Source organism: Chionomys nivalis, chromosome 17 (assembly GCF_950005125.1).
Source record: "Chionomys nivalis chromosome 17, mChiNiv1.1, whole genome shotgun sequence".
Taxonomy (NCBI): Eukaryota; Metazoa; Chordata; class Mammalia; order Rodentia; family Cricetidae; genus Chionomys; species Chionomys nivalis.
In genome coordinates this window covers 51,886,299-51,901,941 of record NC_080102.1, presented here as the reverse complement: position 1 = coordinate 51,901,941, position 15,643 = coordinate 51,886,299, and the positions used below count along the sequence as shown (strand labels likewise).

General features: G+C 42.2%; 1 protein-coding gene across 2 annotated transcripts in view; it reads left to right on the top strand.

Annotated features, from left to right (window-relative positions):
• The window catches only part of Nell2 (neural EGFL like 2), a 315,528-nt gene that overhangs the window by 193,217 nt on the left and 106,668 nt on the right, over window positions 1-15,643 (top strand). For both annotated transcript variants that reach the window (XM_057791706.1, XM_057791705.1), the window contains exon 14: window positions 119-244. In XM_057791706.1, the coding sequence (XP_057647689.1) occupies window positions 119-244 (126 nt within the window). The remainder of the gene's footprint in view (window positions 1-118; window positions 245-15,643) is intronic.

Genomic DNA, 15,643 nt, shown 5'->3' with positions numbered 1-15,643 from the left:
CTCTTTCAAAATGCAGTTCAATTCGTTGCTATTCCTCTCTTCTTGACAAAAATAAAATCACTGGAAAATTCTGGAGTGTTGGCCACCATTGACCTTTGACCTATTTTTTCCTTTGTAGACATTGACGAGTGTGCTGAAGGGCGCCACTACTGCCGCGAGAACACCATGTGTGTGAACACACCTGGCTCTTTTATGTGCATCTGTAAAACTGGGTACATCAGGATCGACGATTACTCATGTACAGGTAAGTGCTGCCTACTTGAAAGAGTATTTCCTGTCTTGGGTTCACTTTTTCTTAAATTTCTAAGAAGTATGTCATAAGTGTTCCCTCATAACAAAAAATAAAGTGGAAACCATTGCATCTTGATTTGGCATTTAGCTGTGATTCTTCCCTGATGAAGAGAGTACATGGTATTGCATGAACTTTACTTGGGAGACATGGAGAAGTGTTTACTAAGTCTTTTAGGGCATTAACAACAGACCGGGTTACAGTTACAGCCAAGTCTTGCTTAGGGAAACTGTGAGTTATTTGGCCTATTGAGGCATGATTGAAAGATTATTCACCTGAGCGTGGGTGATCCTAAAACAGTTAGGTCACTGAGAAGTCTCACTGCAGAATGGATGTTCCCCATGGCTGTATAGCTAAAACTCCCTCCCAGCTACAATTTCACACTCATACACTCTGGCAGCTCCCAAGAGCAGCTGTACGTAACTCTTCATCTGGAATAGAAGTATATAAAGCTAGAATGGGGGTGCAGAAAAGACTGGCTGGATTATCAGGCATGGATCTAGTGACTCGCCTGACAACTCCTATAAGAGAACCCCAAGAGACCTAATCTCGAGGGTCTCTAGCCTCACACATAGCTTCTCTGAGTCTGATAGCAATGGATGCTGTTCTTGAAGGGAGACAGTCAGTGACACTCTTCCTTCAGTTCGTACATTCTTTCTGCCCTTTTTCCATGATGCTCTGAGTCTTGAAGGGAATGATATAGATGTTTTGCTATTTTCTCTGCATATGGGCATTGGGGCATGGTGCTAAAACAAAAAAAAATAATTTAATTCTGGAATTTGATAAACTAAAAGTGTGTACACTAACCACCATTCACTGCAGGAAGCATCCCTGCTCCTCTGATCAAGACTGACAGCCACAATAATCCTATCTACATAAACACCAATGTTTCAGGAGCAATTTGATAGTAACATCATAGTCATTAAAAAAAGTAGTAATAATAACCTCAAACAAACAAACAACTACAAAAAAGTAGAATCTTCCTGACTCTGGCCTATGACCCCCTAGACGTGGGTGACTTGTCACTGGATTTACCCTGCCAGGTGTGAATTCGCTCCTGTGGGAATTTGAACAAACCTTAAATCCATACAGAATATAGTTGCTTGCTCTCTTAGCACTCATGCCGTTCTAATACCAGATGGTCCCCTTCCCTGTTATGCTGACAACATAGCACAAAGATCCAGAGTGAGGTTGGTCCACTGGCACCAGTTCTCTCCCAGCAGTTCGGGCACTATGTGAGCTACTCAGCAAGGCAGACACTTATGACTCAGTCCGCCTTGGTGTCTCCACATCCCGCATCCAGAGGATACAGTATTTTCAGCAGTATGGTCTCACCCTTTAGTTCTAGCAGTGAACCAGTAGTCATGTTGAGATGGTCCATATTGCTTGGGGAGTCTCGGGGCTCCCAGGCCAACAGGTGATGGGCAGGCAGCTCACCCCAGCACTGAGTTTCATGGCTTCTGGGGGTATTCTTTGTCCTATTACACAAGTTTCTTTCTTTACCTTTTAGTTATTGTAACATTTATAGCAGGCTGATGTGTGGTTTTCTTTTCCGCATATCTGTACCTTACCTTACAATGATCTGAAGAATGTTATAATGGCTATTTTAGTTGTTCATAGGCATCATAACTGGGAGAACTGTTGCTTATATCATTTTGGAAGCTTTCATTGTGCCTTCTGGTACCATGGAGGTATTGCTCATAGAGGAGATATTCAGGTGAGTTTCAGCTCAGGGTGCCTTGGGCTCTGTGTCAGAAATGCATGGTATTTTCACCAATAGGTACCTCCCACCTCTGGTGTCTGCCAAGATTAATAGCAACATGTCATATGCTTTGGGAGCCTCTTGTACCAGCCTGACCAACAACTCGAAGACAGCTCCTTCTGTTTGGTGTTGGGGTTTTTGTTAGAAGGTCTTTGGCACATGGAGGGGGCATTGGTAATGATGTTTTCAAACGGAGGGATGGCAACATCTCTGAAGACTCACTGCCACCCAGTCCAAGAAAGAAACAGTTGGAGTCACCAAACCATATCATTTTAACCTTCGACTGTCTGCTGTCTCCATGTGCTGGCTTAGAGGCCAGCGTGAAGGATAACATTTTTCATATCTTTTTTCTGATTGCAATTTTTATCTGGTAAAATTCTTTTTGGACAGAGAGCCTAGCCTCAATTGCATAACTTAACACCCTAAGTAGGGACATCGTAAGAGTGACTTCTGTCACTCCCTTACAATTCTGACTGCTTTCAGATTCAGCATGCTCTTTGGTTCATCTTTGAGTCTCAGGATGCCCCCTTGTGCCGTTGGCAGATTGCATTCATTTAGGATGCACATTACCTCATAAGACACAGAAAAAATGTGCTCCATAGGGATTTTTCCCACAGGTTTTTATGTTAGACAACTCATCCTTATTTGCATGTCTTACCACTTGTATCGGAAACACCATGACTACTAAATATATTAAGAAGAAACACCGTTCTCTACTGTGTAGAGAAGGACAACATGGATATTACCTCACTGACGCTCTAGCCTCAGACTGCTGAGCTTCATCCCCCACAGCAGGGACAACGAAGCTCTTCCTTCCAGTTTCTCCTTTGGCTCTGCCATGTTCCCATATTGTACTGAAATTTTACTGGTCCGTGCACACAAATATCTGCTAACCCAGGCGAACGGAAGCAACAGAACAAAGCAACAGTTACATCCAAGTCTAGCTTGGTTCACTAGGTTTACTTACAGCAGTAAAGATGAGGGGGTTACCTACAGAAGCACAGCTGTGTTAGTGAAAAATCTCACCCCAACTTAGATGATGATTTTCCCTTGACAACATAGATAGCGTCTCAGTTGAGGTTATCTTCATACTTTATACAAACTATCACATCCTGAGACCTATCTGGGGCAGATGAAGGAAGTGTCTGGAAGCTCAGGTGACAGTCTATCCCTTCTGATGGGGGAGCCTCAGCAGACCCAAGCTTGTGGGTGTCCTGTGGGTGTCACTGCTGCTCTACTGAAGACAGCCATGACTGTAATGTTCAGGGGACACGGTCGACAGCACCTGGTTGCTCAGGAGAGCTTTTATGCTCCATATTAGGAAGCGAAAAGCTGAAGAATCAAATCAAGATTATGCTAAGTATATACTTAAACGTTTTTCTTTCTCAAGTCTTATGTGAATTACTAAGGCCACTTGAAGAAACAGCCCCTAAATGATACTTTACGTAGTGGAAGAACAATTGCATAAACATTTTTGTGATGGTTTTCAAAAAAAGGTTCTTCAGTGTCTGAGAGGCAGGAAAGCTGCCATCAACAGCTTCCATACCTTGGTGAGAGACAGTGAGCTTACTTTGACGGATCCCTTGTACCTTGGTGAGAGACAGTGAGCTTACCTTGACAGGTCCCTTATGGTGGTTTTCTAAAATGTCTTTCCCTTCAGTAACACACCACGGCCTGCTCAGGGATGCCGTGAGTATGTTTGTAATATCTGATGCTAGTCTGTGGATTACTATACCTGCATATGAAAACCAATGGTGCAAGATTAGCTTTCCCACCACAGGGCCAGAGGGAAGGTGAAAATGAATGAGACTTTCTTTTGGAGGCTACCTTGTGATCAGATGATTCATAAAAATAGCAAAAGTAGCTAAAATCATAAAGTTGGACGGCACCTGAAAATGTGTTCTTGTCTTCTAATCTCTCCCCCAATTACATATTCTTCATTAGATAAAATGAGGCTATCCATAATTCATAGAATTTCCAGAGGAGTCTACCATAGTCCTTGGCAAAAATCTGAATCTATAATAGCAAAGATATTCTCTAATACTTCTAACTAATGTGTCATTTTATGTAGCTGTGTAATTGTCCACCCAACGTTGTTACTACAGTGACCACACTGTGCACAAAATACTATTCTACGTACTAGAGCAGAGGGAGCTCATCCTTGAAATCATATTGTTTGCATAAAACACAGAATAAAAGTGACATCTCTTCCCATGGGACATAACTAAATACATCTCGCAGGTACAAAGGTGTTTAAGAGAGAGGACAGTGGGTTTGCAAATTCCTGTTCTTTGGTCAGTCCAACCTAAACATTTACAAACGATGGGAACAAGTCCCCTTTTCCTTAGTTAAACTGTTAAGCAGAGCAAGTTGTGAAGCATTTTGAACGAGATGGTTTTTAACATAAAAATAATACATCAGAAGTCCCTGTGACTAATGGGGAATAGAGCTCACAACTTACTATATTAATGATGTCAATAAATATGAATTTCATGTAAATATTTAACTAGAAAAACTAAGATCCAACCTGCTGCATCTAAGAGAGTACAGCTGAAGATGGTTTGGTTTGGTTTAGTTTTTCAGTGTTTCTCTGTGTAACAGATCTCACTGTCTTGGAACTACCTCTTGTAGACTGGGGTGGCCTTTAACTCACAAAGATACACCTGCCTCTGCCTCCTGAGTGCTGGGATCAAAGGCCTGTGCTACCGCTATCCAGAGGCAAAGATGTACTTCTTAAAACCAAGAGTTCCGGTGGTTTTTGACGCATCTGATGCTGTGCTCTCAGACACTTAGGACAGCTTCGTGTCTGTTTATCCTTTACAGTGATTCCCTGCTTTTCTTGTAACAATACAAGCATGTTCCAGGGTTTAAGTAAGAGGCCCACGCTGATGTTTCCCAGGGCGGCTGCTTCCAGAGCTTCATTTCTGGTCTGAGTCCATGTGGGTTGCAAACCTAGCTGCAGCGAATCCACCAATACCTATGCCCCGTTATGGCGCACTTCCTGTGTTGTCTTTCCTTGTCTCGCTGCATGCCTCTTCGGGATGAAATCTCACCGAGTACTGTTTGCTTCTGACCACTGAGGGGAAATTTCCCCTTTCAGTTCCAGAGTTTCTCAGGATATGGACCAAGTGTCTCTTCAGCAGAATGCAGAAGAGAGCTGAGATCATTTTCGGAAAAGCTGCTTAGGTTAAGGCTTTTGTGCTGATTAGAGAGGAGCCAAGACTTTAACAGTCTGGCAGAGGACAGGAACATATTTCCTTAATGAGGCTTTGGCTTTTCCAACTAATCCATTTCCTCTGCTTCCTTTACAGAGGAGAAACATTTCTGGCCCTTACATTCCAATCTACTCTATCTGAGACTATCAGTTTAAGAGCTTGTAGCTGTACCCAAAAGCTGGATTTCTGGGGGTGGAGGTAGATATGTGGCTTATATTTTTGCCTAGGATATTGAAAACATTGTCAAGGCAGTCCCCCTCCAGTTGTGAGCCTCTGCGCTAGGGCTCACAGATGAACCTCCTCTGTCAGATTGCCTTGTGCCTACATCCATCTGGCACAGTCCTTTAAGAGACACTGTAAGATCTGAGTCAGACTCGGTTTCTCTGATAATGTTGTAGTTGTGTCTCTGAGAGTAATGGATGAGCCCCTCCCGCTGCATCTGAAGCCTCTGAGGCCCTGCAGAATCTTCTTCCCTCCCCTATTCGTGGATGATTCCCAAAGTTTTCTTTCCTTCACTTCTTGTGCCCATCGTTGTAAATATGTTTTATACCTGTGTTTCTCTCTCTCCAGCTGTTGAAGATTCCTTGGCCAAACACAATTGGCATTTTCAACAATGCTCAAAAGACCCTTAGAACTAAAGTGTTAGTCTCAACTAAAAATTCATCACAGACATTTAAAGTAAATTTCAAGAGCAATACATCAACTTTTTAGCATCCAGGTCTAACGGATACAGGAAGCTTTCCATGCTTTTTAAACCTTACTCTGCTGGTCCGGCAGTTTGGTGCACTAGCATAAGTGCTTCCCATGGTTGGTAGAGTTGCGCATGCTTAACATGCAAGTGCTTTGAACTAGGTGTTCTATATACTGCTAAGGTTGGTGGACACTCTTTCTCAAGCTCTTGACTTTCTCGAATGAGGAAGCTGAAGCTTCCTGACGTTTGCTGCCTACCTGCTGTTCCATAGTGAGCGGCAAAGCAAAGCAATAGAAAAGCCTAGGCACCCTTAGCATTGGTTGGTCATCATTTGTCTATTCGTCAATAGTTTGGAAATAAATAAAGGGAAAGGATTCATATTTTATGTAGATATACGCTATTCAATTTGTACCGTCCAATAATTAAACTTTCTTGTAGACTCTTTTGGCTCATTAGCTCCAACTGCAAGAGAAACCTCCCAGTCCCCACCTCGCACACAGTCATAATCTGTCATTAACAGAACTATTCTCTAGGTCTCCGACACAGTCACATAGCAGCTACTACTCCTTGACCATTTTTCCAAATACTGCAGCAGCGAAAAAGTCTGTGAGCTAATTAACATAATTTATTTCTAAGAAGATCGTATCATATCCCCAATTAATGATTTGTAATTTCTTCCCTTTCCACGTCCATTAAGGAAAAAAAATTGGTTAATCTGACAAGGAAAGGGGGTGAGGAGGAGGGAGGGGGAACACAAGGGAAATGCAAAGGAGGAGATAAAAGGAAGGAGAAGAAAAAAAGAAAAAGAGAGAACTGGAGAGGAGAAGTGGGGGAAAGAGACAGGCTTTGCATTTTGTGACCCAAAACATTTAAAGCCCATTTTTCAGGGTCTTTGCGATGTGACTTTTTTATGCATTGATTTTATTTTTTAAAATCTTGATTATTCTTCTGAAAAAAAAAATGTCTTTCTTTGTCACTTATTTGGATAACTCTAGAATCCCTACTGGCAGTGTCTTGTTGGTGCAGGCTGTGTGAAATAGATCAAACATAAAACATCTGATGAATAAAGATAAAATCAAGAACTTTGTATTATCAAGATAGACACCTGAATGGAAGGCGTGTGCCTCGGAGGTCCTTCGCGTGCCTGTGATTGATGGCTACAGTGAAAAAGGGCTTATTCTGTGGTTGTTTGCCTGGAACCTTCCTAACACCATGTGTTTCCCTGGATTGAGAACAGGAGTGGGGGAAAGGGGAAGGACAGGCTCAGGAAAGGCATGGGAGAGTCTTACCCAGCTTAGGGAGTAAGTTGTCCCTCTTAGGACAGTGATTGTGACACATGGAAGGATGCCTCCACTTCACTGATTCACCTGATAACTTGGTTATCACAGGGGACAAAAGGGGTGCAATGGGTACCTTGAGATAGGTGTCTGAGATGCTAGTGTTTGTATAGCCTAACTGTTCTAATGGGGAAATGATTTATTCCCCTGGGACTCTTTTTACTGAATGTTTTCATTGTTTACTTTTCAAAGAGACCATTAATTCTCTTGTGCATCCCCTGGAACTCAGATTATATGGAACCAAAGGTTAGGATAATGGCCAAATTAAGAAATTCTGCATTAGTATCGGTGATCAGAATTATACGGTGCGCTTACCTTTTAACTTTCTCCATTCACTTCACGTTTTCTGGAGGCTCTGTGCAGTGAGTGATGCCTTACTAACTCCTTTACTTACTCAGAGACCTTTAGTTATCCTCCGCTGACAGGAAGGAACCCTTCTTCTCACCAAGGCCTACCTCATGCTAGTATCTTTGCTCTTTCTGCGATTAAAGACTTGTCTTTTTTTTCTTTTGCTTTCAAAAATATCTGTGTACCATGCACATGTGCCATGCCTGCAGAGTTCAGAAGAGGTGCTTTGTCCCCTGGAACTATAGTTATAGACAGCTGTGAGCCGTCATATGGTCTGGGAAGCAAGTCCTCTCAGAAAGCTGTCAGTGCGTTTAAGCCCTGAGCTCTCTCTCCAGGCCCCTAGAACATTTTTAAAGACACAAAAAGTAACCACAAAGGAAAATAAGTGGATTTCAACCACATTAAATAGTTAAAGATCTGGTGTACATGTGGGTGTGTGCTTATAATCCAGCATAGGATGTAAATATAGATATAGATGATATAGATACAGATACGGATACAGATGATATAGATACAGATATGAATATAGATGATATAGATACAGATATAGACGATATAGATACAGATATAGATGATATAGATACAGCTATAGATATAGATGATATAGATACAGATATGGACATAGATGATATAGATACAGATATAGATGATATGGATACAGATATAGATGATATAGATAGGATATAGATGATATAGATACAGATATAGATATATATGATATATACAGCTATATATATAGATGATACAGATATAGATGATATATAGATACAGATGATATAGATATAGATGATATAGATACAGATGATATAATACATATATACAACAGCACAGACACAACAAATAAGTGAAGAAAGAAGGTATCTAGTAGGTGTGTTGGGACAGCCAGGCACATAAATGGAAAAATAAAATCAGTTTAATCCTTCATACCCTAGAGTATTAAATGAATATGGCAACAAATGTTATAACTACAGAAATCATTGATATCTTTAAAACTTGGAAACACATTTTTATTTATGCTACTCATTTTATGTATATGAGTATTTTGCCTGCATGTACATATAAAGAAGGAGGATAAAGAAGAAGAAGAGGAGAGAGAGAGAGAGAGAGAGAGAGAGAGAGAGAGAGAGAGAGAGAGAGAGAGGACAAGCCTGATCTTAACTTAGTGAATAGCTGTGCTGTAATAAACTTCTCAGCACAAGGACCCTTGAGACAGCATAAGGATCCTTGGGGGCCCCCGAAGAGCTCTGTCCAGATTCCTGATCAGTGTGCTTCATCTGGTTGTGATTATTGCTGTCCTGGAATCTGATGCTGACTTGGTCCGTGCCATACAGCTCAGCACAATGAATCCTAGTAGACATTTGACATTTGTTGTTGCTGATAAACCAAGTACCTTCCTCTCTTCCTTCTCCAGGGAAGTACTTAACTTTCTACAGTGTTTGCTATGTCTGTGCTCACACTCATGAAGTGGCGGGGGCCCTCAGTTTCTAACATCTGACATGGTCAATATAATCGAGTCTCTAGCAGGAGCACTCAGCCCCTGTCTGTGTCTTTAACCTGTTCACTATACAGACACAGTGGGGATTCCATCATGACAGAAGTGTCTTCACTTTCCTTTGTCACTGCACTCTCTACCATCTTGGATGCTTTGGTCAGTACAGATCATGATTTACTGCTGGGAGACTGTCTGAGCCATGTCTGTCCTTTCCAGGAGCTTCCATGTCTGTTTCTTACACTTCTTCGTCAACTGTTAGAGAAGGTGATTTGTATAAGACACTTAAAAGTATTATTTTGTAAAGTGCTGGCAACATTGCTTTTGTTCTGCCTTTTTCTAAAAATGTTGACATTAATGCTAGTAATTTTTTGTATAAATGGACAATAAATTTATCATTGCTTTTTAAAATGACCTTTGATGGATTTATCAAAGCTACAAGTACTGAACAAGACACACAATTCATTGTGCGCATCTATATCGAGGTAAGTACTAGTGTGTAAATGGTAAAAGTGTTGAGAATTCTAGGGCAATGACACAGAGGACAGAGGCCACAAAAAGTCCTTGTTGAAAACAATTACAGGAAGTGGAAATAGGTGTATCTGCCCTAACAAAATATCCCACATAAACCTATTTTAGGTATAATAATGCCCAGCTCAGGGGAAACATTTAAGAGGAATTATTTGCCTTATTATTGTTGTTAGACAAGCTCTTTTCTTGAAGAAATGTTTTATTTCTCTGGGACCCTTCTGTCTCAGTGCTTTTCAATGGTTGCTTTTAAATTGAGTCATTAATTTCATAAAGTAGACAGCTTCCTTGAAAAGGTGGCCTCAGCCGTTATTACTTATTTAGCTGTCCTTACTTGGTACCTGAGAATAGGGACCTAAAAAAGACAATGAGATTCTGATAAATGAAGAACAGTTTCTCTGGGAGTGAAGCATCCTTTATACTTCCTAAGATAGGGAGGTTCCCATTGTTGTGGAGACTGAGTGCTGGACCATGGCTAGATGGAGGCATCTGAGACCTTTCTGGAATACACACCTGCCCAGAGTGGGGAAAGAGACTACCAGAGAGTCAGTGAACTTGACTGGATTTCCAGGGGACAACTCTAATGAGTCTGGGTTCGTTCATATGGATTTATTTTTTAAGGAATCCCAACAAAGCTACTGTCAGCCAATCCTATCATATGGCTTTGAATTGCCATGACTGTTTGAAAAAATTTTGTGTCTAATCACTCTATAGCTTGTTTTCTTGGAATTGAAAACTCTAATAAAATTACAGTGTATATCAACCTTTATGTAAGATATGAAATTTAAGTTTTAAAATTTAAGTCAGACAAATTTAACTTTGAAAATTCACAAATCTGTGCCCTGAAGCAAAGACGTCTCACTTGTTTCCTACAGCTCACATGTAGTATGATGCTTTGTGGCCATGACTGAATGACTTAAAACACAAAGGTTATGAAAGCAAATTAAAAGACTATGCCCCAGGATTACAAGAATTAATGATGACAGACTGTTTCTAAAAACCATCACCTGAGGCTAGAGATATGGCTCAGTGGGTAGGAGAGATTACTGTGCAAACACGAGGACCCAAATTTGAATCCTTAACATGCACATTATAAGCTTGGCATGGATGTGATCCTGTAATCCACCGTGGGGTGCAGACACAAGTGCACTCTGGAGCCCATTAGTTTGGCAGCCTAGGAGAAAAGTCAGGCTTCTGGTTCAGTGAGATGAGCTTTCTCAAGGCAGTAAGACAGTGAGTATACATACATGTATACATACAACCCATTGCACATACAAGCACATGCACACACATACATACCACACATCACACACAAGCACATACATACACATACCTACAGCACATCACACACACATATACCTACAACACATCACACACAAGCACATGTACAAGTACATGCATGAGCACACAGAAACATATATAACACATCTCACATGTTCACATATACACAACACATCAAACACACTCACATGGACACACAATAATCACACACAAATATACATAGCACAATATGTATATGCACACACACATATACATAACACATCGACACACATGCACACACACTGTTAAGTGAAAACAATTATCCAGGAAGCATTCCAGGAGAGTGTGTCCCACAGCGAATGGTAAGGGTTGATGTGTTGGGAACTGCAGACAGTGGGAAGAAAACTTGCAGAAACGAGATCTGTCTGCACAATTAGCAAGAGGCCAACTACATGCGTATCTCCTTCCTGAAACACATATGTGCATGTGTCCAATTAGCGCTCAGCTCAGAAGGGAACGGGCTCAAAGGCTCAGGCAGGAGAATTGCCTTTTGGAAGATGAAAAGCTTGGACGGAGTCTGTTCCGAGTCTCACTGAGTGGAGGAAGCTGCAGCGCTCAGACAGTGATTTCCAGGCCTGTCAGAGGCTCTCTGCTCTTCTTCACCGTGCAGCAGCTGGCCTGCACCTCCAGCCTAGCTGGCTACAGTTTGATCTTCAGATTCCAGCGCAATGCAGCCAAGTCCACCTGTGCACCAATCACATAGATGACAGAAGTGACCTCGTTAGCAAACCTCACCCACTTAGACTTGGTTAGTCAGGAAACCCTAATTCTCTCCTCTTCTAGATGGATGAATTGTTTGAGTTATCTTTCAAAATTTTTTTTTTATGAGAAAAGCATAGAGTTGAAAATTCACATAGGAGAATGCAAAGATTACCCGTGCCGGCAGCGTAACAATAGCGGTGTCTTAGCAACAGAGGCCTGTGGGGGACAGAATTGCCAGAGCTCTGGAGAAGCCTTCCTTCCCTTCTTGATTGCTGACAGATGGCACTCAGTCCTTCTTGCTCCCTCTTGCTTTTGATCACTCCCTGGCAGAGTTCATCTTCCAGGTCAGCTGCTTCTCTAATCCTGTGGAGGCTGACAGTGCCTGATCTTGTCTGTTCACCTTCCCCATCCCAGGGCACATTGGTGGTGTCACAGCTATGCCTCACCTTGGACTGGGGGTGTGGAGATGAGCTTTTCCTTCATATCATAATTCTCGTTTTTCCTGTGTTTCTGCTGGAGTGGGGCACATCCTTATGGTCTGGATGAAAAACAGGCTCTGCTGGCTGTCTTTTGTCACTTGTTTTGGTGATTAATTCTTCCTTTATATAGTTTCTGCTCCTCTTAAAGAGGTTTCCTTTTATATAACTAATGACATTTTCTTAAACATAGTACCATTGGACCAGTTATCTACTGCAGGGTAACAAAGAGTCTCAAGTGTAGCAGCAAACACAGCATCTTCCAGAGCTGGTGTGGTGAGAACCTGGGCGCTGCCTAACTGAGCGGACAGCTTCAGGGGTCCTCAGGCTGCACTCAGGGTGTTGGCAAGGACTGGCGAAGGCTTTGTTCCAAATTCACCTCTTTCATTGCTGGCTGATTCATTGCCACACAGGTGGCTGAGGGTAGATCACTCTTAACTCCTCACTGCATGGAGCCTCTAATGTAATAAATATCTCCATCCACAGAGCTGTTACAGGAATGAACCTGATAACAGGATGTCTTTGCAATCTAAATGCAGAGCTGGCACTCTGTTGCCTCCCCCATAGTCTATTGTTATTAAAAGCAAAACACTGGGTCTAGCCCACACTACGGGGGAAAGGGTCTAGCCCATCCTACAGGGGAATGGGTCTCACAAAGGCATAAATGTCAGTCCATTCACTGTTGTTCACTTTGGTTGCATGGGAGAGATAACTCCCCAGTGTGCTGAGTGTGAGTAAGTAGCATCGAGCTGAAGAAGAGGAAAGCTGGAGCATTGGAAGTCTATTAAGAGCTAGGTAATGAATGAGAAACTCTTACTGTGTGCTTCTTCTATTTTCTCTCCACCGGAGCTGGGATATGGGTAGTGGTGGGGTTATCAACCTATCTAATACATGTCCTCTGAATTAGTGTTGGGGCGCAACGGAGTAAGTCAGGGAACATGCAAGGGCACTCATGACAAGGCCATCAATGATATGAGGGATGCTGAGTAGAGACCCTGACTAAGTGACAGGAAGTTATTTGTATGGCCATCTGTGGGATAGGGAAGGTTCATTTTCTTTAGTACAGTGACTTGAGCATGTCATCCACACTCAGGAGGAGGGTCCGGGCCTAGGAATAGTTGGCCAATGCAGATCAGACTCCATGGGGTTTTGTTTTTGTTTGTTGGTTTGTGTTTCATGCACTCTTTGCTTTGTCTGGTTATTTTTTGCCTTACTGACATTTTGTTTGTTTGTTGTGATTTTTATTTTTACTTTATGTTTTTCCTTTTTTCTTTGAAAGAGAGAGAGAAAGTGAAGTTGGGTGGGTAGGATGGTAGGCAGATCTGTGAGTAGCTGGGGAGGGGAAAGACTATGATCAAAATATATTGTATGAAAAAGATTAAATAAGAACACATTTTAAAAAAATTATGATGGATGGTCATTTTATGAGAGGAAGAAGTGAGAGGAAACATTTTAAGAAATGGGAAGAATAGGGATGAAAGACTGCTTGGTAGTACTCATCTTAGTGCGAATGGAATAGCAAGAGACGGAGCCAGTCTTGCAGAGAATGCAAAAGCATGTTTTTAGGTTTCTGAGGCACTTGCAAGCCTGCAGTCCCGATGAAGGCCTGCATTGAACTGCTCAACTGCCTTTGTCATATGCTATTGTTTCTCTTTCTGGATGAAAACTTGCTTATTTAATTGATTAAACTTCCCACAGCCAGTGCTGGCCTCCTTTAAAGAGGAGAGGACTTTCTCTTTCCAAAAGACCAAATTATTTGTCATTCTTGGAATTACATAAAAACTTATTTTAAGTGTGGACTAATACAAACCCATTTTCCAAAATTTCAGAACAAAGGTGTGCTCGTTAATTAACTGAGGCATGTTTTAAAAGCAGATTTGTGTGCTCCATCCATCCATCCGTCCATCCACCCACCCATCCATCCATTCATCCATCCATTCATCCATCCATCCACCCACCCACCCACCCACCCATCCATCCATCCATCCATCCACCCACCCACCCACCCACCCACCCATCCATCCATCCACCCATCCACCCACCCATCCATCCATCCATCCATCCATCCATCCATCCATCCATCTATCCATTCATTCATTAAATATGGAGAAGATGAAACAACAGCAGCAGGATGCAGGCAGAACATGACTACAAGGTGGTCCATAGCATCTTGCTAATTTAGCCAAATCAGATGACATGCCCTCTCTGATCCACTTTTCCCAATGTGCATTCTTGTGGCATTTTAGCTTATCTCTGACATCTTAATTAAGTCTCTTCAATTTGAGTCCTTGCTCTCCTCTCAATTGGACATGCTCTTGGGAAATTTACTTCCTTGTCTCCACCTTGAAAATGGAATATTGCACTTATTGTACATTGTTTTTAAGTCCATGAGAGGAAGCATGCTCAGTGCTTTGCACAAATGATGAACACAAGGACTTGAGCAGTCGTGAGTGGCAGCACCTGACTCTGTCCACACCTTCATCTGCAGTCCCTGTGAATCTGGGACCTTCCCTGGCAGAGGAGGGGTCTTTCAGACATGCGTCAGGGTAGGGACTTTGAAATAGAGAATCTCCCTGGATTGCCTAGATGGGTTCACCATCATCATGAATCAGTAAGAGAATTTCTCTCAACTGTTGTCAGAGGGAACTGTGGATTCAGAGACTCCCAGGGCCACGTAGCACAGCTGAATGTGAAGGTGAAGAGGGGTGGGAGCAGGAGGAGGGGTGGAGCAGGAGGAGGGGTGAGAGCAGGAGTAGGGGTGGCCTCAGATGTAGGAGAGAGCCAGGGACAGCCTCTGCCCTAAGCCACAGAATCATAGTCCTGCTGTGCACACTGACTTCAGCTAAGCCAACCTGGGTGGATTCTTATCCTACACAACTGTAGAAGCCTGTGCTATTTTAAGTTGTTGATTTTTAATTGCTGTAATGGGAATAAGATAAAATAGAAATAAAAGCTGGCGCACTGTTCTTATAGCTAGAACTTTTGAGTTGTCCACATCTGTATTTTAAAGGGTGCTCCACTCTCTGATTGTTGAGGTGAGCTGGTAATTCCGGATGAAGTGTGTTGTCTGCAGTAGAGCTGGGGGCATCATCTAACGAGGGGAGGGGTTTATATTTATGCTCAGACTCCTTACTTTCACGATCAGATGGGTTGTCTTATTTGCTTTTGCTCTATGAGCTAAGTGTTCATTATTCCTAAGACAGGTTCTATTTAGCTTCTAGTAACAAAAATACACAACCATCACCTAGAAACAGACCTTGAGTTTACCTCAACCACAGGAAATTAAAGGAGGATCAGAGAGCATTTCTTACCTGCCCGCTTTTATAGGGATTAAACTAGACAGACTGCATAGTAACACTGTGTCTCTAGATATGCGGTGTTACAAGGATTGCATGCAGTCTTCAGATGGAACACAGGGTTTGAGGGTACACTTTTAATTCAGGAAGGATCCGTGCCAGCAATGCTCCATCTGAGTCACAAATCATG